The 25722-nt window shown below is 44.4% G+C and overlaps 3 protein-coding genes across 5 annotated transcripts in view; 1 reads left to right on the top strand and 2 right to left on the bottom strand.

Annotated features, from left to right (window-relative positions):
• noa1 (nitric oxide associated 1) overlaps nucleotides 1-25722 on the bottom strand; it is a 92234-nt gene that overhangs the window by 37745 nt on the left and 28767 nt on the right. The gene's annotated exons all lie outside the window — the stretch shown is intronic.
• Nucleotides 1682-4650, top strand: exosc3 (exosome component 3). Of its 2 annotated transcripts, XR_013077576.1 has the most exons (5): nucleotides 1707-1966; nucleotides 2624-2773; nucleotides 3668-3819; nucleotides 3892-4155; nucleotides 4539-4650. XR_013077576.1 is itself a non-coding variant. In XM_076739170.1 (4 exons), exons 1-4 carry the CDS (start codon nucleotides 1742-1744, stop codon nucleotides 4097-4099), a joined length of 735 nt encoding a protein of 244 aa, XP_076595285.1. In that variant the 5' UTR covers nucleotides 1682-1741; the 3' UTR covers nucleotides 4100-4395. The 2 variants fall into 2 exon arrangements, 1 of the variants encoding a protein (XP_076595285.1); XM_076739170.1 differs by lacking the exon at nucleotides 4539-4650 and having other exon boundaries at nucleotides 1682-1966; nucleotides 3892-4395.
• Nucleotides 8906-25722, bottom strand: part of b4galt1l (DP-Gal:betaGlcNAc beta 1,4- galactosyltransferase, polypeptide 1, like) — a 25434-nt gene continuing 8617 nt past the window's right edge. Inside the window, exons 3-7 of one of the 2 annotated variants that reach the window (XR_013077611.1) lie at nucleotides 20053-20240; nucleotides 11367-11489; nucleotides 11110-11214; nucleotides 9162-10631; nucleotides 8907-9131 (exon numbers count right to left, since the gene is read on the bottom strand). Coding sequence is in view for 1 of the 2 variants with exons in the window: in XM_076739847.1 (XP_076595962.1) it covers nucleotides 10502-10631; nucleotides 11110-11214; nucleotides 11367-11489; nucleotides 20053-20240 (546 nt within the window). In the remaining variant the exon portion in view is untranslated. Of the gene's footprint in view, nucleotides 10632-11109; nucleotides 11215-11366; nucleotides 11490-20052; nucleotides 20241-25722 lie in introns of both variants that reach the window. The other variant, XM_076739847.1, reaches the window with a different exon arrangement.

Below are 25722 nucleotides of genomic sequence, written 5' to 3'. Positions count from 1 at the left end.
TTTTGCCACTTTCTGCTTCTCCTCCATGATATTTATCGAACATAGAATTATAATGTCCATAATGTCCATTTCTCTGGAACGCTGCAGAGTGAGTACTTTTACTTTTGATGCTAATACTTTTCTACTTTTACTGAAGTAAACTTTTGAATGTAGGACTTTTACTTGTCACAGAGTATTTTATGTGGTGGTATCAGTATTTTACTTCAGAAACAGACGTTTTAATCTGGAGCAGAAACGTTGAAGCGAGTCACTCGTTTAGACTCGAGACAACATGTAAAATTAGCAGAACATTTGTGTCTGAAAGGAGCTTTAAATCCTCCGTCTGCTCACAGAGGAACAAAGAGCCTGTGTGTCGCTCGGCCTCACACCCCGACGACGATGGTGAAGGTGATGATGATGATGATGATGATGATGATGATGATGATGATGGGGGGGGGCTGCCTGTGACATCGGGGTTGTGACCTGTTGGTGCTTTGCAGACATCTGTAGCTGCTGCGCATTCCCTGACACCTCCCTTCATCCAATCAGCTCTCTGGAAGAATGACCTGCACCTCTGAGGCCACGCCCCCGTCACACACACACACACACACACACTCATCAGCATGCATGGCTGTGGTCCTGGTCTGGATCTGAGCCGTGTGGGGGGGCAGCAGCTGATCTATCGCTGCTTCCTTTGTGCCGCCGACAGTCTGAGACACTAAAGAAGAAGAACTTAGAACGAATAAGAGGAACTTCCTGTCCCAGCTTTGTCTCAGGGAGCAGAAAGCTCCTCCAGGAGTTCAGCTGAGCCCTCCTCAGACTCTGCTGCCCCCTGCTGGTGAGCTGCTGCAGCTTAACTCCTCTTTTTTCATCTTTATGTCAATAATAATGATGGATAATAATAACGCTGTGTTTATTGCAGCTTTCACGCACAAAATGCAGCTCAAAGTGTTTTAAAAATTAAAAAAAAAAGGTCAGATGATATTAGAACCAGAATATTGAAATGGATGTAAAACAAGGAAGGAAGTCAAAAATAACAGTTAAAAAACTAATGTTGAATTAAAGATGATGAAAGATCAATAAACAGAACACAAACAATAGAATGTTTACTGTGAACTGAATATATTTACTGTGAACTGAATATATTTACTGTGAACTGAATATATTTACTGTGTACTGAATATATTTACTGCGTACTGAATATATTTACTGCGTATTGATTATATTGACTGTGTACTGAATATATTTACTGTGTACTGAATATATTTACTGTGTATGAGTCGCCTCATTGTACACAGCCATTGTGTTTGAACACTCACAATCACCTTGGAATCAATCCATGATCAGGCAATTGATTGATCAACCAGTGTGTGTGTGTGTGTGTGTGTGTGTGTGTGTGTGTGTGTGTGTGTGTGTGTGCTATAATAATGTTAATAACCTCTAACTTTATTAGTTTCATCTTTCTCATTAATTTCATTTCTTATGACGATGACATGTAAATACAATGAAATAGAATAAAAAAATACAAAATTTAGAAGCGTCTCTACGAATATTATGGATATAATTTATCGATAATCGATATTATTTATCGATAATCGGACAAACTGCCTCCTGTGAAATCAACGTGGAGGGATGTTCTGTTCCTCCGCTCCCGCAGAGGGCGCTGCAGACCCACTTTCCTGTTTCCTGTTTCCGGTGTGTCACATAAATTCTATCCGTGGAACAACAATAACGCACGTGAGGGAGCTGCTGAAGAGTCGTGATGTTTTCCAGTTTAAAAGATAAAGTCGGACAAGTTTTGTTACCAGGAGATGAATTCTCTCCTGAGACCGACGACACCATCTCTCTAACGGATCATGTTAAACCGGAGAAGGTGGTGTGTGGTCCGGGTCTAAGGCGGAGCGGAGACCGGCTTTTGGTGTGTAAAAGCGGCGTCCTCCGCCACAAACAGCCCAACATGTTCTGGATCGATTCCCAGCAGAGGAGGGTGAGACTTTAGAGACATGATGTTCACCCGAATCAGTTTGGATTTTGACATCAGCCTCAACCATCTGAACAGTAGCTTCTACAATGTGCAGGATTCCATTTAAAAATCTGGAAATTTAAGTGTTTTCTTGTGAGTATATCTTCACCCATCAGGAGGTTTACACCGAATTGAAATGAGTATGCATCAGCTCTGGTTACAGCTTAAAAGTAATGTTATCCAGCTGTACTCTAACTTCATCAGTTACCTCAGGATTAATAGTCAAGTCCGCTATTTGGTCTCTCCTTAGTCCGCTGAAGTGCGCCGGGTTTTAATACAGCGTGAAGCGGGAACCCGTTCTGAAAAATTCGTCTATTTACTAATTAAGACCCGGTGGGTGAACCAGATACAAGCCGAATTACTGACAAGATCCAATTCATTTGTGAGAGTAGTAGTTTTTGTTCGGAATGTTAACAATGTTGAACCAAATACGGTCGGATTTTGAATAGTTATATATTTAAATGGAGATCAAAAGTTACGTTATTAGCCTGAAATAAAGCCATATAAAAAGTGAACAGTTAAACACAGTGAACATTTCTGTGAAGTGAGGACATTACATAAAAAGAGGACTGATGTTGGACCAGTGCATGCTGGGTGTTAAGTCTGTCTCTGTGTCCTCAGTATGTCCCAGCTAAAGGGGAGACCATCATCGGCATTGTGACGGTCAAATCAGGAGATGTCTTCAAGGTGGACTTTGGAGGAAGTGAACAGGCATCTCTGTCCTACCTGGCATTTGAGGGAGCGACCAAGAGGAACCGACCCAATGTCCAGGTGAGACACTGAGGACAGGACTTTGGACCTTCAGGGTCTAATCTGTGAAATGTTCTCGAACTGGTTTTGTGAACTGTTTTCAGGTTTTAGTTGGTTTGTTGGATTCGTGAAGTTCAGATTGAGCAGAATTTCAAATGTCGGCTGCCGCCGGGTTTTGTTCTGATTCGACATGTAACACTTGAAGCTGTTGAGCAAGTTGATGTTACTCACTCACAGGTACACAGAGGTACACAGAGGTACTCAGAGGTACTCAGAGGTACACAGAGGTACACATAGGTACTCAGAGGTACACAGAGGTACTCACAGGTACTCAAAGCTACTCAAAGGTACACAGAGGTACTCAGAGGTACTAAAAAGGTACTCAGAGGTACTCAAAGGTACTCAGAGGTACACAGAGGTACTCGGAGGTACACACAGGTACTCGGTCTCTGAGTGATACACGGAATATCCACGAAAATATGTGCAGAACACGAAGAAGAAGTGAAACCACAACATGTTGGATGAGTTTCAGTGAAGAAGAAAGAAACCAAACAAACAAGAGAAGAAGATTTAAGATCTGACGCTTTGAAGGTGGTTTGACGAACGTTTAAGTCACAGTACTGATGTCATCCAATATACATGTAGTACTACTGCATGTGTGAGGGAATGCACGCTCAGCCAAAGGCCTAGCTGCTCCGCTATTGGTCGAGACTTTGCCATCATCATATATGCAGTGTCAGTGTCATATACAGGCAAGAAACAAACACTCACACACACACACACACACACACACACACACACACACACTCTCTTTGCCCCTCGTGCAGTTTAACGTTGGTGATGTGATCGTCTCTTCTTCTGCTGCGTTACCCGTCAGGAGTGACAGTAATAATAATAATTGTGTTACCTGTGCAGGTGGGCGACCTGGTGTTCTCGCAGTTCATCATAGCCAATAAGGACATGGAGCCGGAGCTGGTGTGTATAGACAGCTCAGGGCGAGCCAATGGGATGGGGGTATTTGGAGGAGGAGGTCTGCTCTTCAGCGTCTCTCTGGGACTCGTCAGAAGGTACGAACCGCCTCTGAGTGCCGCCGGTACTCCCGCTGGATGCTCCGGTAACCCTGTGGTCTTGCCCCCCAGGCTGCTGTCCCCCCACAGCCAGGTCCTGGCGGACCTGCAGCGGCTGTTCCCCTGTGAGCTGGTGGTCGGGATGAACGGTCGCGTGTGGGTCAAGTCCTCCAGCGTCCAGCAGACCCTCGTCATCGCCAACCTGCTGCAGAGCTGCGACACTATGACAGCCGAGCAGAGGCAGCAGCTGTTCCGGAGGGTGGCACAGGGGGCGCCGTAGACCACGTCAGGCTGCAGTCCACAGTCCCGCCCCGGTGTCCAGCAGGTTTTTCTCAGGTTTGATGGACCTAAAAACTGATCGAGTCAGTTTCATGGAGACGATGAAGAGACGCAACGTTGAATATTAACAAGGATGTAAAAAAATCAGTTTTTTTCATCTGTCGTGACTGTGATTGGCTGTCTGCTCATTCACACTGAAGCAACAGCCAATCACAGCCAGTTTGTGCTGATTGAAGGACACCTGAGATGTTTTCTTTTTCTTTTTTTATTAATATTTAAACTGATTTGGGTCTTTGATCATCACTTTGCGTCACTTCGTCTCAGAGGAGCTTCATGTTTTACGGATGTTTTAATCACAATCAAAGTTAAAATTGAGTCTGAATTCACTTCTCAAGGTTTATTTTGTGTTTCTCAAATGTTTCATCACGACATCATTACAGACTGAAGTCACATGATGATAGCTGAACAGCCTCAATGACAGCCGAGGGAGGCCCTGAGATGCAGCTGATGTGTTCTTTGTGTTGAAGGAACCTTTGAAGACGTTGTGAAGCGTCGGTCGACCTTCTGTCTCTGATTCCAGCTTCGGTCTGGTTTCTGGTGCAAACACAGTCTGGATCCAGATTCAGCTGCTTGTTTCAGTGACGATGAAACTCTGGAAGTCCTGAAGGATGATCTGTTTTTTCTTGTTGGCTCGTCTTTCAGGACTTTGTTGTTGTTTGTGCAGGTGCAAACGGTCACATGATGTTTAAACCTGCAGCGTGTCGATGGAAACGTGTCGATGGATGTTCACTCAGCTGTTTTATATGCAATAAAACACGTTGGTAAGACTTTGTAGGGCAGGTTCCTTTATTTTCTGCATCATCTCGACACTGTGACTTTATATTCAGGCCACTGTCAAATATATGCAGTGTGTACACACGTTAGATACAGTACACACAGTATTCACAGTGCATACACGTGATAGAACTTTTGATCCCATGCTGGTTACAGACAGTACAGTACATACAGTATTTGCAGTGTACACATTGTATACAGAACATGCAGTACTTGCAATGTGTACACTGTTTATACTGACTGTACACTGTATATACTACAGTCAGTATATGCAGTGTACACACTGTACACTGCAAATACTGACTGAACTGTATATACAATGTGTAGAAGAAGAATCAGAGGGACAATCCCCTTTATTCGTCACACAGATACATATCATGCCCAACACGCCATGCACTGGTGAAATTTGACTTCCGCCTTTAACCCATCCTGGTCGTCCTTCCTCCACAGCAGACCAGGAGCGGTGGGCTGCCATCCAACCGGCGCCCGGGGACCCAGTTCCTTTGTCACCATTGGTCAGGTGGTGATCTTCTTGCATGTTTTTAGTGGGGGTATATTTTATGGAGGATACCCCAGGTGAACACGGGGAGAACATGCAAACTCCACACAGAAAGGCCTTTTTCCTCAAGCAGCAGGCACCGAAGGCATGGTGGAGGACACCCCCGGTGCCCGCAGCGAGAATCGAACCCGGGACCTTCTTGCTGTGAGGCGACAGTGTTGCCACCGTGTACACTGTGTACACTGTATAAAGCAGCCAATGAAAGAAAACAACAGCAGACAAACAGGAAGCTTTGCATCACAGTCTTGTTCTGATGATCTTTAAGAAGTGATAAACACAGATGACAGTGTGTAAATAATCGGCGTGTCTTCAATCATTTCCGTCTCCTTCCGCTCTGTCGGGCCATGGTGGGTGGCGCCGTGGTGACACGCCTTAAGCCTAACCCGCCAGAAAACATGAACCAGAAGAAGAAGCTGCAGTAAGCGTCCAGCGAGTTCGGAGGCCTCCATCTGCCCACAGCCGGTTTCCTCCAGCTGGACTGTGGAGCTTTGCTTTAAGCTTCGTCCTTTTCAGAGAAGTCGTACAGTCACAGTGAGACGCCTTCAGTTTGACATTTATTAGTCACAAAAGACAAAACAAGGAAACACATTTAAAGATTCATTTGACAGATAGCGTTTTTTTTTTTTTTTTTTTAAGATCCTGTGGTGAGACGGTTATCAGGATTCTTCTGATGATCATCAGTGAAAACGTGACCTGATTCAAACAGAAACCGCTTCCTGTTTCAGTACCAAGTGCACAATAACACCAATATCAGGCTGGAATCAACAGCAGTTCAGTAAAACTATTAAAACTTCAGAATACAAACAGAGGGCTGGTCTGGGGTCAGCTCTGTTTGAACTGGATCAGACCATCACCTGGACACACTGTGAACTGTTTCCACCTGTTCAGGCTGCAGAGGCAGATTCATGATCCAAGGTCAGTTCCACTGCGATGACCTCAAATCTAAAAACACATTTTCTGTGTCTGAACAGGCGAGTTCTCCACCTGAACAGGTGAGTCCTCCATCTGAACAGGGTTAGGGCAGAGACAAGCAGAGAAACTGATGAACCTGATCAGCCGTGTTGAAGTCGTCATGTATGTTATTCCGAACATTCCTGTGTTCCTGTCATCGTGTGTCAGATGACGTGCAGACTGACAGAGGCTGACCCTCCAGCAGGTGGAGCCGTTTCACCACCTCTGACTCTCCTCAGTGACCTGGACCAGCTGGGACTCTAATAACGGTCTTATTTCTGTCCTGACCGAGCTTCTTCAGTCCAGAATCGAGCGTCTTTCAGCTCTACAAAACTTTACTGAAACATCTGAAGAGACAATGACAAAAAGACAAAAACAGAAGGGAGTGAACTCCCTGTGGTTGCATTCTTCTTCTTCCGTTTTTCAGTTGTTTCTTGTGGTTTCAGCTGAAACACATGCGGATGTTCGTGTCAGAGTGGATCTGATCTGAGACCTGCTCTCTCATCACCAGCAGCTGGATCCTGAACTGCTTCAGGGTTTTTGTTTTCTGGACCTGGGACACAGTCGATGAGGCAGCGTGTGATGAGCCTCAGTCTGACAACATTCAGTTCAGGATTTGGTTCCAATCAGTCATGTTGATTACGCCGCTTCTTCAGTTCAATTCAATTCAATATTCCCTTATTAGTCCTGCGAGGGGAAATTCCAAATTACAGCAGCATCAATAAAGCAAGTAATAGAACAAGTGCATGCAAAGTAAAAACAGCAGTATGTGCAAAAGAGTGGGAATTCAAATAAAAAATAAAGAGACGTCATCCTTAAGAAATTGTAAAAAAAAAAAAAAAAAAAAAAAAGTACTAGTATTTACAGACTGTCGTGTACATGTTTTATTGCACAGATTACTTCACTGATTACTTGGAGCAGTTTGTGTTGTGTAGTCTGACAGCTGCAGGGAGGAATGACCGGCGATACCGCTCCTTCACACACTTTGGACGTAGCATCCTGTCACTGATGGAGCTCCTCAGTGCAGTTCTTCTTCTTATTCTGCTTCAGCTCATTTTTATCCATATTTTACGGAGGATCAGTCTTTTATTTTGAATAAATTGATAACCCTGTTCCTGCTCTGTGATAGATTATTGTCTGTAGATAAATGGGAAAAAAAGCAGAAACCATTTGAAGACGAGTCTGAAACAATAAAAACTGGAAAACTTTGAACTTTCTGTATGCACACTGTGTGTGTGTGTGTGTGTGTGTGTGTGTGTGTGTGTGTGTGCGCATACACTGCTTCCTGTTTGTTGGTTGTTGTTTGTTTACATGTAAACTAAAATGTTTCAAGCATTTGTTGGTGCAAGCATTTTGATAATTGTGGCCTACAGCTAAAAAAAACCCTGCAACCCTGAACCTCTCAGTCAGGTTCAGTACACACTGCTGCAGTCATGGGGAAGACTGCTGACTTGACAGTCCAGAAGACACTCATTGACACGTCCACAAGAGGGTAAGACACAGCAGATGATCGCTGCTGTTCAAAGCTCGTTCATGGAAAGTTGACCTGAAGCGCAAAGTGTGAAGGAAAAGGTGCACGAGCAGCAGGAAGAAGACTGTCAAAGCCGATTCACAAGGCCTGAGGCTGGAGTCAAGAAGCACCACGCAGACGTGTCCTTCAAATGGACAACAAGCGTCACATTCCTCACGTGGAGCCAGTCCTGGAGCAGAGGCGACGTCTCACCTGGAGGACAAGTGGGGAGAAACAGAAAGTCCAGAGTGAAGTGTCCACAGTCAGTGATGACTGGAGGGCCATGTCACCTGCTGCTGTTGGTCCACTGTGTCTTATCAAGCCCAAAGTCGATGCAGCTGTCCCACCTGGAAAGCCTGCTGAGCTTTATGGAGATGCTGATGACCTTCTCCAGCAGGACATGGCACCTGCCCACGGCGCCAGAACTACTCAGAACTGGTTTGCTGACCGTGGTGTCACTGTGCTCGACTGGCCGGCCGACTCGCCTGACCTGAACCCTGTAGAGAATCTTTGGGGTATTCAGGTCAAAGCAACCTTCCATGACGCCTCAGCAGCGCCACAGTGATGAGGAGCCCCGACCGAGTCCTGAGTCCATAAATGAACAGACGTTTCACAGGTTTGTGTGAACAGTTTGGGGAAAACGTGGCTGTCATCAATCTGCTCTTGTGTTCCCTGAACCGACCTCGACCTGCAGCTGGAGGAAACATGGACTCTGTCCGGTTCACCTGAGACAGGAACACAAGTCCACCAATCAGATCTGGATCAGCGCAGAACAACAAAAGCAGAGAGCAGCAAGAAAACACATCAGAGACTCAAACGGGACAAGACAAACAAGAGCAGAAGACAGGATGTGGAGACAGACACGTGTCACTTCCTGTCTGTCCTGTTGCTGCAGATCCTGCAGGGGGACAGATCGACGACAGACTCAAAGAGGGAAAGCGAGTTTCATCAAACGCAGACGTTTTATTTTTCGTCCTCGCACTGGTTCCCTCCCCCAGTTCACCCACTCCAACCAGTTCACCCACTCCAACCAGAATCATTATAAGGCACATTACAGGTGATTCATTCACGTATTAACAAGATAATGACAAAGATTTTTGGTCTGAAGAGAAACAAACAAACAAACAAAGCTGTCAACAACTGAAGAAGCAATGATTTAACAATCTGGACAGAGAACAGCTTATAACACACACACACACACACACACACACACACACACACACACACACACACACACATACACACACACACACACACACACCTCTCTCTGATGAGCTGATTGTTTGATTCTAGGTTTATCTGGATTACAGACGTTTGATATTTTGGCAGTTTTGGATCAATAATGAGACGAACACCTGCATCTGTCAGGTGACACTTTCAGGTGACACTTTCAGGTGACATGTTCGGGTGACACCTTCCCTTCAGGTGACACTTTCAGGTGATCTCTTTGGTACCAACAGCTCTCAGAAGGACACTTAGAGATTTGTGGATGATTAGATTTTGGTTGAAAGTTGATCTGGATCCAGTTTCTAAATTAATTAGTGAAATGAACTTTGGGAAGAAAAACACTGATCACAACGTGATTATCAAGACCTTTAAAAACACACACACACACACACACACACACACACACACACACACACACACACACACACACACACACACACACACAGGGCAGAGTCAGGGCTAGGTGCTTGGATCTGGTTCTGAAGTGAAACTGGTTCCACTGACTGATGAATGAACCTGTTCACAGAGTCTCAGCTGTCAGGTGACTGCACACCTGAGTGACGCAGCATCAGTGAAGTCACTGTCCCTTGTATGTCCACGGCATCCTGGCAGGGACCAGGACTGGGCTGAGATCTGATGCTGGATCACAGCTGAACAGAAACACCTTCTCATCTCAGATCTTGTCATCTCATCTGACTCATGTTTCTGCTCATCTAGCTCCATGTAAACTTCACTTTCTGCTGTTTCTCTTTAATTTTGTTACTTTTTGCTCTTTGTATGTTTCCGTTGACTTTATTCACTTTATATTTTGTTTCTTTTATTGATCCTGTGTGATCTGAATCCATCCTCTGTTTTATTGTATCAGATCCAGATCAATGAGCAGAACCAGGATACGGATCAGACCAGATCAAAACCCACCCTGTTGATTACCCATAATCCCCCACCAGTAAAGCCTTGGACCATGTGAGCCAGCAGGGCCGATTGTCTATGATTGATTTTCAAAATAAAAGGCTTGTGCAGGGGGCAGCGCAGCAGCAGCGTCTGACTGATGGGCACAGGCAGCTGATTGGTTAGAGCCAGCGTCCAATCAGAGACGAGTCCTCGGGGCCCCACAGAGGAAAAAAAAACCACACAAACTTTGAGTCTGTCTGTTTGTGCAAAACAAAAAGAATAAAAGAAACAGCAGAAGCAGCTGTTTGAGTCCAGCAGGTCCGATCCCACCGGACCAGAACGTTAAGGATTCAAGTGTCAAAGGCACGTTTGGTTTTTACTGCATCAGTCCAGCCCTCGTCCTCAAGTCACATGACCCCGGCTGCCCGGCGTCACGGTTTCCCCACGTCTACCGTGATCTTAGTGAACAGGTCAAACCTCTCGACTTTCACCACTTGGTAGGACAGCGAGTTGATCCCGTCTTTGTACATGGTCTCTCTGGTGTGAGCGATCCGGTCAAACCTGACAGAAAACACAAAGAAGATTTTCATCGGCACAATCGTTCAGGCTGAAGCTCGGGACAAAGGAAGGAACGGCGTCGCGCCGAGTGAGCGAATCCACCTAACGACACAATGAACCTGCAGCCCTGGACAGAAACGAACTGTCACACGGAAGCGGAAACCAAACAAACATGGACGCTAACCAGCACCTTCGATGTTTGTACGCTGCAGCGTTTGTGCTGAAAAGTGAGGGGAGTGAGATCCTGGATGGAGCCATGAGGGACTGAAGGGTCCACAGCAAACACTGACCCATCTGACTGAGCCAGACTGGAACTGACCCTGATTGGAACAGACCTGGTCCTGCAGGGTCCCATCAGCCCTAATGTGTGTCTACCCTTGACCAGGACCAGGACTGTGTCTGGACTCAGATCAGCAGCTAATCGACTGATCGACCACATTGGACCACTCTGATCAGATCTGGTGTGAGGACGCAGGTTTACCTCTGAGGATTCGGCTCGTTCTGTTTGTCTCGCTCGTGTCGGATCATCCGACATTTTCCCGTCTCGCCGTTCGGTCTGGAGATGGACATTCCTTTAGACGCCAGCCTGAAAACACAACGGCAATGTCAGCTAACAGCTAACAGCAAAACACCTTTCACTTCACACACACACACACACACAGAAACACACACATATATGTATGTCTATTTAGTTTTATTTGTATATGAGTTTAGTCTGTCTGCGCGGGGGGGGGGTACCTGTTGTAGATGTCGTCGTCCTCTCCTCCCCAGCCCCAGTAGTTGTTGGGGAAGCCGTTGATCTTCATATATTGCTCTTTACTCAGAGAGGAAACGCCTCCAAAATACTGATTATAAGGTAACCTGCAGACACAGATGACACAACACACACAGACTGGTATCAATGTGAACATCAGCTTCACTCAACGATCAACTGTTCCTTTAAAAACCTTTAAAACAACCCCCGCTTCCTCTTCTCCACCTTTGATATTTTAACAAGCACATGTTTTAATAAAGCTTTTAACATGCCATCAGACCGCTTCAGAGCCAAAATCAAAGACATCAGATGCAGCCTTTTATCCCAACAGGTTTTACCTGTTAACACACCTGAATTGTTGTCCTTGCCTGAGGAAACACTGGAGAGTTTTGCCCTGGTTGATGCGAGGACACTTGGTCGAGCTTTCTTACAAGTAAACCCAACAACCTGCCTTTTAGATTATCTCACATCACTTTTATGGATTCTTTGAGGAACAGCCTTTAAACATTATGAATTATGAAATCCCCACCGCCTTTAAAACAGCTGTGGTGAAGCCCCTCCTGAAGAAGAGCACTTTAGACCCCAACATGTTTAATAACTACCGACCTGTATCCAACTTACCCTTTTTAAGTAAAATTCTAGAAAAACTGGTTTTTAACCAAATCGATGACTTTTTAAACAGAAATAGCATCTTGGAGAGACATCAGTCTGGTTTTAGGATGAACCACAGTACCAAGACAGCACTTTTAAAGATTTTAAACGACATCAGGTGGAACTTAGATAACAAGAAACTGACAGTCTTGGTTCTACTGGATCTAAGCGCCGCCTTTGATACAGTAGACCAGGGGTGCTCACACTTTTTCATCATGCGAGCTACTTATAAAATGACCAAGTCAAAATGATCTACCCACTACAAAAATGCAAAACATATATTTATTTATAAATATATTGAGGATTCTTTATATGTACAATGTATGTTGGTGTACCTTGCATAACCGCATGAGCCAATATTGCACAACACAACACAATTAACTATGTACATTTTTTGTCATTAACTGAGTTTACTCTGATGACTTGCACTGAATTGAATCAGCCAGGGAAGCATAGTCCGGACAGTAGCTGCTGACAGCCAGCCTCAAGCACACTTCCAAATGTTCATCAGTCATGGTGGAACGGTACTTGGACTTAATGATCTTCATGTGGGAAAAGGCTGACTCACATAAATAAGTGGAGCCGAATAATGCAGTCAAGGAGATAGCACATTTCCTCATGTTGGGGTACTTTACCTCTGTGAGTAAATTCCAGAACTGTCCATGAGCTCTGGACTTCAGCTCAATGTCGGCTTGTAGTGTCAAAATCTCATCTTCCAGTCCAGAAGAGTTCAGGTGAAACAGTGTTGCAATTTTTGATGCGAGTGAATAAACCTCAGCATCTTCCCGAAAAGGATAGCACATGAATGTAGCGACTGGCTCGAGTAAAGAAAAGTCTTGAAAGCGCTTGTCAAACTCTGACAGACAATTGTCAATCTGCTCTGTGTAGCGTGCACTGTCAAGTTGCACACAGGCCTTCCCTTGCATCTCCAGCTCTGACGCCAGGTTCTGGAAGTTTGCCAAATCATGGCGCTGCAGCTTTGAGGAGAGATGTTGCATCTTTCGTTTGAAAGCATTAACTGAGCTGATCATATTGATCACTGTTTTGTCTTTTCCTTGCAGCTCTAGATTAAGGTCATTCAACATGTTTGTCAGATTGGTTAAAAATGCCAAGTCTATCAGCCACTGATCGTCATTTAGTTGCTTGTATTCTGCATGTCCAGCTACACGGAAAAACTCCTTAATCTCCGGACAGAGCTCTCGAAATCTTTGCAGGAATTTCCCTCGACTAAGCCATCTCACGTCAGTGTGTAGCAACAACTCAGAGTGGTCGCAGTCAGCCTTCTCCAGATGTGCACGGAATAACCGTCTTTGAAGAGATCTGAATAGAACAGGCGATCTTCGTTGCCACATCCATGATCTCGTTCATGTTGAGCATTTTAGCGCATAACGCTTGTTGGTGGATTATGCAATGGTAACTCAGGAAGTCCGGGAAAGCATCGTCCTGCCTGCACTTGGCAATAAATCCATTCAAGCGGCCAACCGTTGCGGGTGCTCCATCCGTGGTGATAGACACCAATTTGTACACTGGGAGCTGGGTTTTCTCGATAAAGTTTTTGAACGACTGAAATATGTCCTCTCCTCGCGTCTGTTCTTTCATGGGCAGTTCTGTTAATAGCTCCTCTTTCGCAGTGATATCACTAAACACCATACGAATGAAAATGCACATCTGGGCTGTGTCACTCACGTCCGTAGATTCGTCCAACTGCAGTGAGAAACACTTGCAATCTCCGATGTCCTTCCACATTTGCTGGGTTAAATCCTCAGCCATGGCTTCACAGCGCCGCGTAACTGTACTTCTTGATAGCTGGAGAGCTTTGATCGAAGATAATATTTCTGCCTTATTTTTAAAGTCTCGGAACAATGAGTCAGCTGCTTCAACGCATGCCTCTTTTACCATCTCTCCGTCTTGGAAGGACTTTTTGTTATTAACGATGACGTGACTCACCCGGAACGATGCTTCGGTGGCGGCTTTCGCTTTTGAAGTATGTTGTGTGAAAAATGACTGCTGTCCGGACAACTGGGATTTTAGTTCCTTCACCTTTCTTTTTCTCAGCTCGCTTTTTGGCGGGAAGTCGGTGTCGTATTTTCCATGAACAGTCCAAAAATGCCGCTCCACATTTCCCTTCTTCGGTATTGCGATGGTAGACTGGCAGATGGGGCAAACGCACTTTGAAAATGTCATCGTGAAAAAAAAGTCCTCCTCCCATTCCGTATGAAAGTGATAAGTTTTTGTCTTCGTACTTGGTCAGCTCCCCCACTCATTTTTATACCCTTTCTTAAGTTTAAGAGAAAAAACCGAGGGCTAAAAATTGGAGGTAACTCGCTGACTAGCTTGTTAGTTTTGTTGCGCTTGGCGCCGTTGTTTGCGCATGCGCAGTGACCTAAGTGTCAGAAAAATTCAGATGACATCTGACTGGCTGCCCTGTATATCAATCAAGTGACGGGATGGATGATAGGCTGACGTCTATTTTTTTTGATGTCATGCGATCTACCAATACTACCTTTGCGATCGACTGGTATATCGTGATCGATGTATTGAGCACCCCTGCAGTAGACCATCACATTTTATTAAATAGACTCAGACACCTGGTCGGCCTCTCTGGTACTGTTTTTAACTGGTTCCACTCTTATCTCACAGAGCAATGTTTTTATGTAAGTATGGATACTTGTTCCTCAGGAACCCATGAAATTAGGTGTGGGGTTCCCCAAGGCTCAATTCTAGGTCCAATTCTTTTTAATCTTTATATGCTTCCTCTGGAGATCAGGAGACATGGCATCAGTTTCCACAGCTACGCTGATGACACACAGCTGTACATGGCCGTGTCTCCTGATGACACGGAGCCAATTGATGCCCTTTTTAACTGCATTTTAGACATCAAGTCATGGATGGCAGGGAATTTCCTACAGCTCAATCAGGACAAAACAGAGGTTTTAGTTATAGGTCCTGAAGGCCAGACTGAGAAACTTTTACCAAAACTACAAGATTTTAAACCAACACAATCTGTAAAAAACCTGGGTGTGATTTTTGACTCTGAGCTGACTTTTATTCCACACATCAAAAATATAATAAAAATAGGCTTTTATCACCTTAAGATCATAGCCAGAGTCCGCCCGTTTCTCTCTCAGGCCAGGACAGAGGTGCTATTGCATGCTTTTATTTCCTGCTCTCTGCTCTTCCCAAAAGGAGTATTTCAAACCTCCAATTACTTCAAAATTCAGCCGCTCGCATGCTGACGAAGACCAGAGGGCGGGCCCACATTACACCAGTTTTACAGTCGCTGCATTGGCTCCCTGTCCGCTTCAGGGTCGATTTTAAGGTTCTTTTACTAGTTTTAAATGTCTTAACGGCCTTGCGCCCTCCTACTTATCTGACCTGCTTTTACTGTATCAACCCTCGCGGACCCTGAGGTCCTCCGGCACCGGCCTTTTATCCATACCAAAGGCCAGAACTAAAGCCCACGGCGAGGCGGCTTTTAGCCACTATGCTCCACACCTGTGGACCAGCCTGCCGAAGAGCCTCAGGTGTTCAGAGACTGTTGATATTTTTAAAAGAAGGTTAAAGACACACCTTTTTAATCAGGCTTTTAACTGACCTTTAAATTCTCTTACGTTCTTATCATTTATCTTATGCCTTTTATTTTGCTGTTTTATATTCTGTAGTATTTTATCCTATTTAATCTACTTTATTTATTATCTTATGTATTTTTCTTCCTTTAACTGTTCGACCTATTTTAGTTATATCATGCCTTTTACTTTGACTTGTTTCCTCAGGGGGGTCCTCCACACAGAGTTCTGTTGTGTGGTTGGTGCGGCCCCAAAGGTGGCGTTTTCCCCGATCCTCAGTGCCTTGCCATGTCTCACTACTGTGGGTGTGCGCGTGTGTGGGTGTGTATATGTACATATGGAGGGTGGGAGGGATGGGTTTTCTCTGTTTTTATGTTTTCCTTTATAATGTTTTTAACTGTTGTAAAGCACTTTGTGTTGCATTTTATGTGTATGAAAAGTGCTATATAAATAAAGTTTGATCTGATTTTGATTTAAATCCACAGACACCTCTGGATATGACATGAGAGTACAGTCAGAGCCAGAACCAGAACCAGGACTCCAGAACCAACACAGAGAGACACGCAACCATGTGGCTAACATGTCGCTAACAGGTAGGTAACGTACAGCCAACTGATACCTAACATGTCGCTAATGTAGCAGAACTGACCTATAACTGACCCCCTCTTCCCCCCGTTTTTTCAGGAGAAATGGAGTCGTAAAACATCCCAACTTTTAAGAGTTATTGACCATTTGGACCGTTTACAGGGAGGTGTGATTTTGGAGAGAGGCAGAATGTCTGGCTTAGAAACACCTCTTCCACATTCTTTCAGGGAAGCGGGAAGCACCAACAGTTCAACTTCAAAGGTTACCTTTCACCTAGAGTGCCTCCCATGGAGATGCTAATATTTCTTTACAGCTCCACAGCAGATGCAGGCATTAAAAACGTCTGAATGGACAATTGCCAGGCCTCAGAAAAATCTCCAAAATCAGATTATGTTGATAGGTTGTAAATTAGACATTTCTGAAGCAAACTGTGTTTGTATGTCGGTGTGCCTCTTTCCCATCACACCAGGATAATGAAATCTATGAGTTAACTTTGGATGTTCTTACAGTACGAAACCCATAATCTATATGATATCAATGCTGTTCCTGTGTTTCTAGCTTATAAAATGACAAAACTGTGATTCTAATTCCCCTAAAAAGTTTGTCTGAGTTTCTACCATGGAACCATACTGCCATCTAGAGGTTGGTAGCGGTTAGGTTGTATATGCTTGCATGAGACAGTTACAAGTAGTAGCAGCAATAGAAAGAATCATTTTGGCAAATATAGTCTGACTTTCTTTATTTCTTTGTCCTATTAAGTTAGTTATCCCCTTAGTCATCATGTATATTAGGACGAGTATTAGAAAATGTTATCATGATTATTGAAGAATGTTGTCATTATTCATAAAAAATGTCTAACACGTTGTGAACGATGTTGAAATGCCATTGAAAATTGATCATGTAGAATATCTGTGACTGACCATAGTGAGAAGCAGATGAGTCCCTGGGACGAGTCATTAGTTAATTCTCTCTCTATTAGGTGAGATCACAGCGCTCGCCTGCGAACCATCCCACATGACACACCCTGGAGCGAATACACCGTCTGCAGCGTGCAGCGGACGCTCATTCTTTCTCTCTCTCATTCCTTCTTGTCTTCCTTTAGTCTTCATCTTGTCCTCTCAGTTCTTTAGTTGTTGCTCATAGTTAAGCCTAGTTGCTTGACTTCTGCATTCAGAAAAACATTGTTTTTCTAGTTTTTTTCGTCTTCGTGTAATTTTGATTTTTGCGCGCCACGTTAAAGCCGCATAACTTTTCCAAAGTTAAATCCTTGTCACGCATAATATTTTTGGAGACATTTTCGACCGGCCATCGAAGAGACTCTCAATTTTATTATTAATTTAAAGTTTTGCCATAGCTTTCCGCACTAAAGACCTGCAGCCAGCCTCAGCCTATCTGTCTGGGTTAAATAACCATCAGAAGCCGTCCCTCGTCACTGGAGGCCTACCAGCTCCTGAAACATCCCTGTCCAATATTGGCTCTCAACGCGGTTCGATTGGTTCGCCCGCTGGACCGCAGCGCAGATCGGAGCCACGAACGACAGCCTGGAGCCCCTCCGATTCAGTTCGGGACCGACCGCCATTGGAGCGCCGCTGGCACAGAAGTAGGCATATTCCACGCTGGTTTGAACAAAGAGCTGGTGTCGAAGGCCATAATAAGAATCTCAATGTTCATTAGACCCTTTGTCACTCATTCAAGAAATTAACACGACATTCGTGTCCCCATTTTTCCTCAAAACTACTTCTCACTATTGCCAAACTCATTCTGCCATTATTTTGTCTCTCCATACAGTTGTTTGTGTTGCGTCATGTCATCCATATTATTTGTCGTATCATTTATTATTCATATCCATTACCATTATTGTGCTTAATAAATAATACTTTTCATTCAAGTCGTGGTCAGACGGTGTCCTTTTGAGCTGGATATAAGCAATCCCTGTATCGAGAATTTACACTTTAGACTATCAGACTGGTCTACCGATAGCTCATTCGTTATCATTAAATCAGCATTACAAGAAATAATAACTAAAATCCTTCTGAGCTGAGGAAGGTTGGTGCCCCTATTTTATTAACAAATGCAACATTAACCTAGAGGTGTAATGAACTGATTCCCCTACACCAACATGTAGCTAACAGGTAGCTAACATGTAGGGAACATATAGCTAACTAATACCTAACATGTTCCTAACAGGTAGCTAACAGGTAGAGAACATATAGCTAACAGGTAGTTATTTTGTATCAACCATAACTAACCTGGAGGCAGCAGTAACTGACAGGTAGGTAACAAGTCCTGAGAGCAGTTTTAACATGTCCCTGTTAGAATGAGGTCTGTCAGGGAAAATGGGTTCTGGCTGAAGGAGATTCTTCAGTTGCAGTACTGTGTTTGTCCTCTGGGACAAACTGACAGCAGATCAGATTCACTGTGTAATATTCAGATATGTTAACACACACATCAGTGTCACGTGACCTGAAGTCAGCTTCTCACATTTGAACAACAACAGGAAGTGAAAAGACAAACGTCAGCTTCTTTAAACTGTCAGATCATCCTGAGAGGAAAACCTGCTGCAGACTGTGTGTGTGTGTGTGTGTGTGTGTGTGTGTTTTCAGAGACTGCTCACAGTGACATCTCAGTGAAAGACCACCGAGCAGGCTGCTCACTTCCTGTTTCCTGTAGACATGCGCGCGCACACACACACAGACACACATGAACTTGAAGACACCCAAACCAGATGTGTCATCGTGATCGTCATCGTCATCATCGTCGTCGTCGTCGTCATCATCATCATCATGACATCTGTGCACCACAGATCAGACCCTCTGATCAGATTTCAACAAGAGACTAACTGTTCTGGTTCAGACTGGAAACCTGCATCAACATGGCGACATGTGCAGCAGATCCCGTCCAATCGGTTACGAGTTGAAAATAAAGTCATCCAATCATTTGTCTTCTGATGAGTTTGGTAACAGTGACGGTGCTGCAGCTCATCAGGCTGAGAGCGGTGGAGGTCCACACAGACCTCAGAACAGCTGGCAGCCAACAGTGAGGACAACAGTGAAAGTGGTGACGGCAGCATTTGCATCTGCAGACGTCCATAACCTTCCTGCTGCACGCCATCAGAGCGGGAGGCAGCCATCTTTGTCTGCGCCTCACTTCCTGTGTGAGGTGTAACTGATAAGATAGTCAATGTTTCTGCGGTTGTTTGTGTTCAATCATTGTTGAGAGTTTCAGGAAGGTTAAGATCTAAAACCCAAACTGAGTTTTAAGAAGGTCAAACTGCTCACAACAAACACAGGTATGGATTCAACTGTAGGATCAATAAATGAAGATAATCAGCTTCAGTTCTGAATCAGAGCTTCAGTGTTTGGATGAAGAACCTCATGCAAACCAGGTGTGTCAGATTTACTACGTCCAGCTGCTACTTCATCACATCAGATACACGTTTCATCAATACTCAGATCAGAATCAGCAGATAATTAATACTAAAGGACACCAGGACGTCTCTCATGAGCTGTACCTGAACTTCAGCCATTCAGTGGACCAATCAGCTGCTCTGAACACTGAACACTGAACAGGTGGCAGCTGGTTACAGCAGCTCCGACCTCGTGTCTTTCAGCACTCGGTCAGTTGTGTCTGTCTCTGGATGAAGGCCTGGAGACAACAGCCAGGTGCTTTTTATCTACAGCTGATTTCATTCTGTGTCTTTTTTATTGTCTATTTGTTCAAACTGTTCTGTTCTCTAACTTTGCTTTTGATTCTGATCCATAAGGTTTTACCTAACCATCAGGTACATCAAACAATGCTTTTCAAATGGGTCATCAGTTACTGTTAACAAATGACAAAGATCCAGAGGAGGACGGGCGTGCAGTCTCACCTGAAGCCGAACTTGTCCATGGACACGGACAGGTGTCGAGGCTGACTGAAGCACTTGTAGGTGTTGCGGTCGTCCATGGGGATCAGGTCGACGTCGCTGAAGACGAAGCAGTTGTAGTCGTACTCCTTCAGAGCCTCCGCGTAGCCCACGTTCAGCAGCTTGGCCCGGTTAAAGACTTCGTCTCCATCCTGACAGACAGACGCAGAGTCAAACAAGTCTCACTTCTACTTACAGCCGCCGTTAAACTGGGATCTGAATCTGGATAATAAGCGACAGGATCTGGTCTTTGTGTTCACACCTGGTATTTTGAACACCTTCTCGTCAACCTCACTGAGATCGGACCTGATCCTGAGCATCTCCTGCTGGCAGCAGATCAGACTCCATGAAAAATCATGTTTTAGGAGTTACTGAGTCACAGAAACCTTTAGAACCTTCGTCCACCTGTCTACGTACGTTCTTAACTATTTGGGACCTCTTGTAAATGGAATAAAGGACTTCATTCCTTCGTTGTTTCTTTGTCGCAGTGTGTTCAGTAACAGTGTGTAGGCCACACACGCACACGCACACGCGCACACACACACACACACACACACACACACACACACACACACACACACACTAAGTGATTATCAGTGTGTCTCATTGGTTTCCACCTGTACTGATTTCACTTTCACACACTTCAATCACTCACCTTGTGGTGCTTTCATGAACAGACGTACAGTCGGTAATTACAATCTCAACACAGAAATGAAAAAACTGAATTATTAGTGATGTGTGCAGAACATCATTAAATTAGGGGAAAAGTTCAGATGTATGACATTAACAATAAGAAAATAGTTCTGTATTTTGTTTTAAACCCACTTGTTCATCAATGATGAAGCACATCTGTGAAAAACAGAAAAGCAAAGAACAAAAGAAGCTGAACATTCGTACAAAGGTACAAACAAACGTTCAGCAAAGACTGATAATCAGGAAAATAACCTGCAGATGAAAATAAAGGTTAGCTGCAGCTCAGCATTGATGGATTAACTGCGTGTGAGATCATCTGATGAGAATAACTCCAGATCAATAACTGAAATAACTATGTAATAAGACTGAGAGTAACTGAACATGACTGGATCATTCTCTGAAGTCACTTCAGTGTTTGTAAGAAGACAGAATGTCCTCCACTTTCTTCATGTTGGACAGGCGTCTTCTCTCACGACGCCTTCACTGAGCCGACTGTGGCACGATGACTGCCTCTAACACAGCTGCCCACAGGGGTCACACTGGTTTTACTGGTCCTGACATGTCATTCGGTCACTGTCAGCTGTTTAATGTCGGACGTGTTCCAGACAGACGCTGTTGGTCACAAACCTGAAGTCAATGTCACGTCTAGTTCAGGATTCTGCTTCAGATTTGGACCAGAGTCAGCCGATGCTTTGCTAAAGTGACCTCAGATCATTAGTTTTACATGTCAGGACAAAGAAATTCATCTGCTGTGTTAAAGAGACCGATTACTTCGGATGAGACACTGTTTCATTATTCTGATGTGTCATACTGACGACAAACAATTCATGGACACAGGCTGCACTAGACTACATTACCATGATCAGAATTATACGATTACACACTAACACTGCAATGACTGCACGGCAAGCAGGTCAGAAACTCTCAAACTCAAGTATTTAATGTGGACGGTGAACATGGCGCCTGAACACCAGCCGGCAGCGTGTACGCAGATCTGTTTTTATGACACGGAGGATGTTGAGTATCAGAACAGTACAACGATGAGAAGTACAGCTGGACTGAGGATGACTGTTTAAAGAGTCCCTGAACGCATCACACGGGACAACAGCTTGTTTGTTCTGTGTCAATCTGAGCTGAACGTCTTTGTTTGGACGTTGACAGAATGAGTTCACCTCAGGCTCTTTTTTCACTGTCTGACCTGCAGCCTGACATCCAAACCACCACACACATGCACACACACAGACCCATACACACAGACACAGACACACACCTGGCCAGGTGTGGTCTCAGTCAGTAAGAAGCACAGTAAGAAGACTTGATGTAGTTGATGAAGCAGAAGTGAGGCTTCCTGCTGTCTGACTCATGAGAACTCCTCCTCAGGTGTCTGAGCAGTAAACAGACCACAGGTAACTTGGCAACCAACACCTGCAGTGAGCTCAGGTGTGAAGAGTTGTTTACTACCTGCAGAGTTGACAGCTCGGCTGCCTCGACGTGTTTAACACGCAGCCGAAGGCAGAGCAGACATTCATATGGACATCGTGTCTCGTCCTGCCCGTGCTCACTGTCCAAAGGACTGAAACACCTGACACCTGACACCAACCTGACACCTGACAGTGCAGGTATAAAACACAAAAATAAAGTTATCCATGCAGCAAAAGTTCAGTTTCACTGAGCACAAACTATTTTTCCACACACCTTCAATAACTGAGGTCCTGAATTTTGATGTGAGCGATGGAATGAATGAATGAATGAATAAATGAATGAATGAATGAATGAATGAATGAATGAACGAATGAATTGTAATGATCAGGCCCACAGAATGAACGAATGAATGAATGAATGTGCTATAAACACAGCAGTCATGTTAATACTGGCTCAGTTTGTTTAAAAAGGCGGCACAGCTTCACGTCTAAGTGAAATCAGAGTCATATTGAAAAACTCAAGCACTCACTGAGGAACTCACTGACACTTCACAGGTAAACAAATCTGCCAGGTGTGTTTCAGTGACTGTAGCTTCTGTAGGTGAGCAGGTGAGCAGATGTTAGTGTCACATGAACAGTTTCTCAGAAAATGATTTCTGGTTTGTTTTCTGTTGGTAGAAACAAAGAAAAGTATAAACAGATGATGAAGAAAAGACAAAGAAGAAGCCTGTATTACCAGTGCAGCCCTCTGACAACACCAGCTGCTATTGGCCAAGACCAAGCAGGGGGCGGGTCTCAACGTCTCCAGCGACCACAGCCATTGGTCAGAAATGCCTGACATGCAGAGGGAGGGGAGAGGTGGTGTGAGCAAGGGAGGAGGAGTGAGAAGGACAGTGGAAGAGGAGGAGGAGGAGGAAGAGACAAAAACAAGGGAGAGAAGAAGAACTGTGAGTCAGTCACAAAGAAGCCAGAGAAGAAGAAACGTGCTGAGCTCTGAGCTGATGGCTGAGCTCAGATGGTCTGTGGTGTTAGAAATCACAGACTTCATGCAGTGAAACAGACTAACGGCGTCATTCACACATTCATAGAGCTCGCCGTGACGTAGACAAACATCAGCGGTTAGCAGACACAACAACTGCACATGACAACTTTACTAAGTGTTTTCAGGTGTGTACTTCATGACTCAGCTGTAGTACTGCTGAATTACTGCTGTGGAAATTAACATCACACTGAATCTAACACCTAACATTTATACTATATATGATTACATCATATTCAACATGTTATACCTTTATTCATGTTCATGGCCTATATTAGGGACTGACTGCATGTGTACATGTACATGTATCTGTACATGTGCAGATACACATGCAGATACATGCGCAGATGCAAGTATCTGTATCTACATGTACATGTATCTGCATGTGCATCTGCACATATATCTGTATCTGTATCCATACATGTATCTGTACATGTACATATTCATGTTTAGGTCAGGGACTGTGAGGGCCACGGCACAACCTTCAGCCTGGTCCTCTTGAGGTAGTCCATGGTGGATCTGGAGGCGTGTTTAGGATGATTATCCTGTTGTGGAAGTCTTCCTCTTTTCATCTGAGGCTTTTTTACAGACGCTGTGATGCTTGACAGAATTTGTTGGTATTTAATTAAATCCATTCTTCCCTCCACCAGTGAAATGTCCCCCATCCACTAACTGAAACACAAGGCCAAAGCATGATGGATCCACCGCCATGCTAGACAGCTGGAGATGAGTTCCCTTCATGAAATTCTGCACCTTTTTTTCCCCTTCAGACAGAACTTTGCTCATTGTGTCCAGACACTTCTATCTTAACTTCATCGCTCCACAGGACTTATTTCCAAAATGCATCAGGCTTGTTTAGATTTTCCATCTGAGCTTTGTGGTGAGGACACAGGAAAGTTTTCTTTTGAGGACTCTTCCATGAAGCTCATATTTGTACAGATGTGGCTACACAGGAGAACAAAGTGCCACCACTCCAGAGTCTGCTGAGCCTTCATGAAGGTCTTTACAGTCAAACAGGAGGTTTTGATTTGTCTTTCTAACAATCCTACGAGCAGTTCACTCAAAGATTTCTTGGTCTTGCAGACCTCAGCTTGACCTCCACTGTTCCTGTTAAATACATTACAAATTGAGGAAACTACCTGAAAATCTTCTGCTTTGTGGACATCAATTATTTTAATTCTCAGAGTGCAGGCAGCTGCTTTGAGGAGCTCATGGCCACTGCAGGTTGGTATAAGGTTCAAGGGGTGACAATATTTTTAAAGGTTTGAAAGTTTCCTCACTTGGCCTTTCTTAACAAGGACTGTGAATAAGCCAAAGCACTAATCAGAACGCTGCAGCACGTGTTCTGACAAAGAGGAAGAGAGATCATATATCTCTGATATTAGCCACTCTGCACTGGCTCCCTGTAAAATTCAGAATAGAACTTAAAATCCTCCTCCTTACTTACAAAGTCTTAAATGGTCAGGCACCATCTTATCTTAAAGAGCTCATAGTACCGTATTACCCCACCAGAACACTGTGTTCCCAGAGTGCAGGCTTACTTACGGTTCCTAAAGTCTCTAAAAGCAGAAAAGGAGCCAGAACCTTCAGCTATCAAGCTCCTCTCCTGTGGAACCATCTTCCAGTCTTTGTCAGGGAAGCAGGCACCACTTAAAACTTTCCTCTTTGATGAAGCTTAGAGTTGGGGCTGGCTCAGGCTTGCCTTGGACCAGCCCTTCGTTATGCTGCTATAGGATTAGACTGTTGGGGGACTTCCAATGATACGAGCTCCTCTGTTCTTCTCTCCCTCTCCATTTGCACACTTTGTCCTACAAAGGCATGCTTCTACAAAGGAAGTTCTTCCTCACCACTGTCTCCAGCTGTTTGCTTATGAGGGAACTGTTGGGTCTCTGAAGATGAAAAGTTTGGTCTGTACCAGCTCTATATGGAAAGTGTCCTGAGGCAACATCTGTTGTGATCGGGCGCTATGTAAATAAAACTGAATTGAACCGTAAAGCTAATTAAGGTCAGAGAACTTGGTAAAAGATATCGGAGAGCTCAAATCTTTGGGTGCCCAGACTTTTGCATTGTGCTCCTGCACAGAACTAATGTAGTGCATTATTTTCTTGCTTAAAATGTTAAAAGAGAACTAACTTTCTGACTTTTGTCATGTTCATTTCTGCTGTCTGACAGGCTGTTAGATCCTTCCATGTTGAGTTTCCCAGCCCTACACTGATGTGTGCAGTACCCCCCACTCCATCAAAGAAATAATCAAAAGATAAATGATCAATGATGAAAACAGTCATCAGTTGCAGCCCCACTGTGGCAGAAATTTATGGATGTGAAGGAATGTCTAATTTATGCTTGACGTGTTGTCGACTTGAGAGGCCTCAGAGGCCTTCACACAGGCTTTACGCTGGGGGGCTCTGGGTGTCCGGAGGTACAGATAAGCTGGGCCTTGGAGAAACTCCAGACTCCCTTGATAACACTGACTGAGAAATG

The sequence above is a fragment of the Chaetodon auriga genome, chromosome 9, assembly GCF_051107435.1.
Source record: "Chaetodon auriga isolate fChaAug3 chromosome 9, fChaAug3.hap1, whole genome shotgun sequence".
Lineage (NCBI taxonomy): Eukaryota > Metazoa > Chordata > Actinopteri > Chaetodontiformes > Chaetodontidae > Chaetodon > Chaetodon auriga.
Note: the sequence above shows the minus strand (reverse complement) of the source record. Positions and strands in the feature narration are given on the sequence as shown.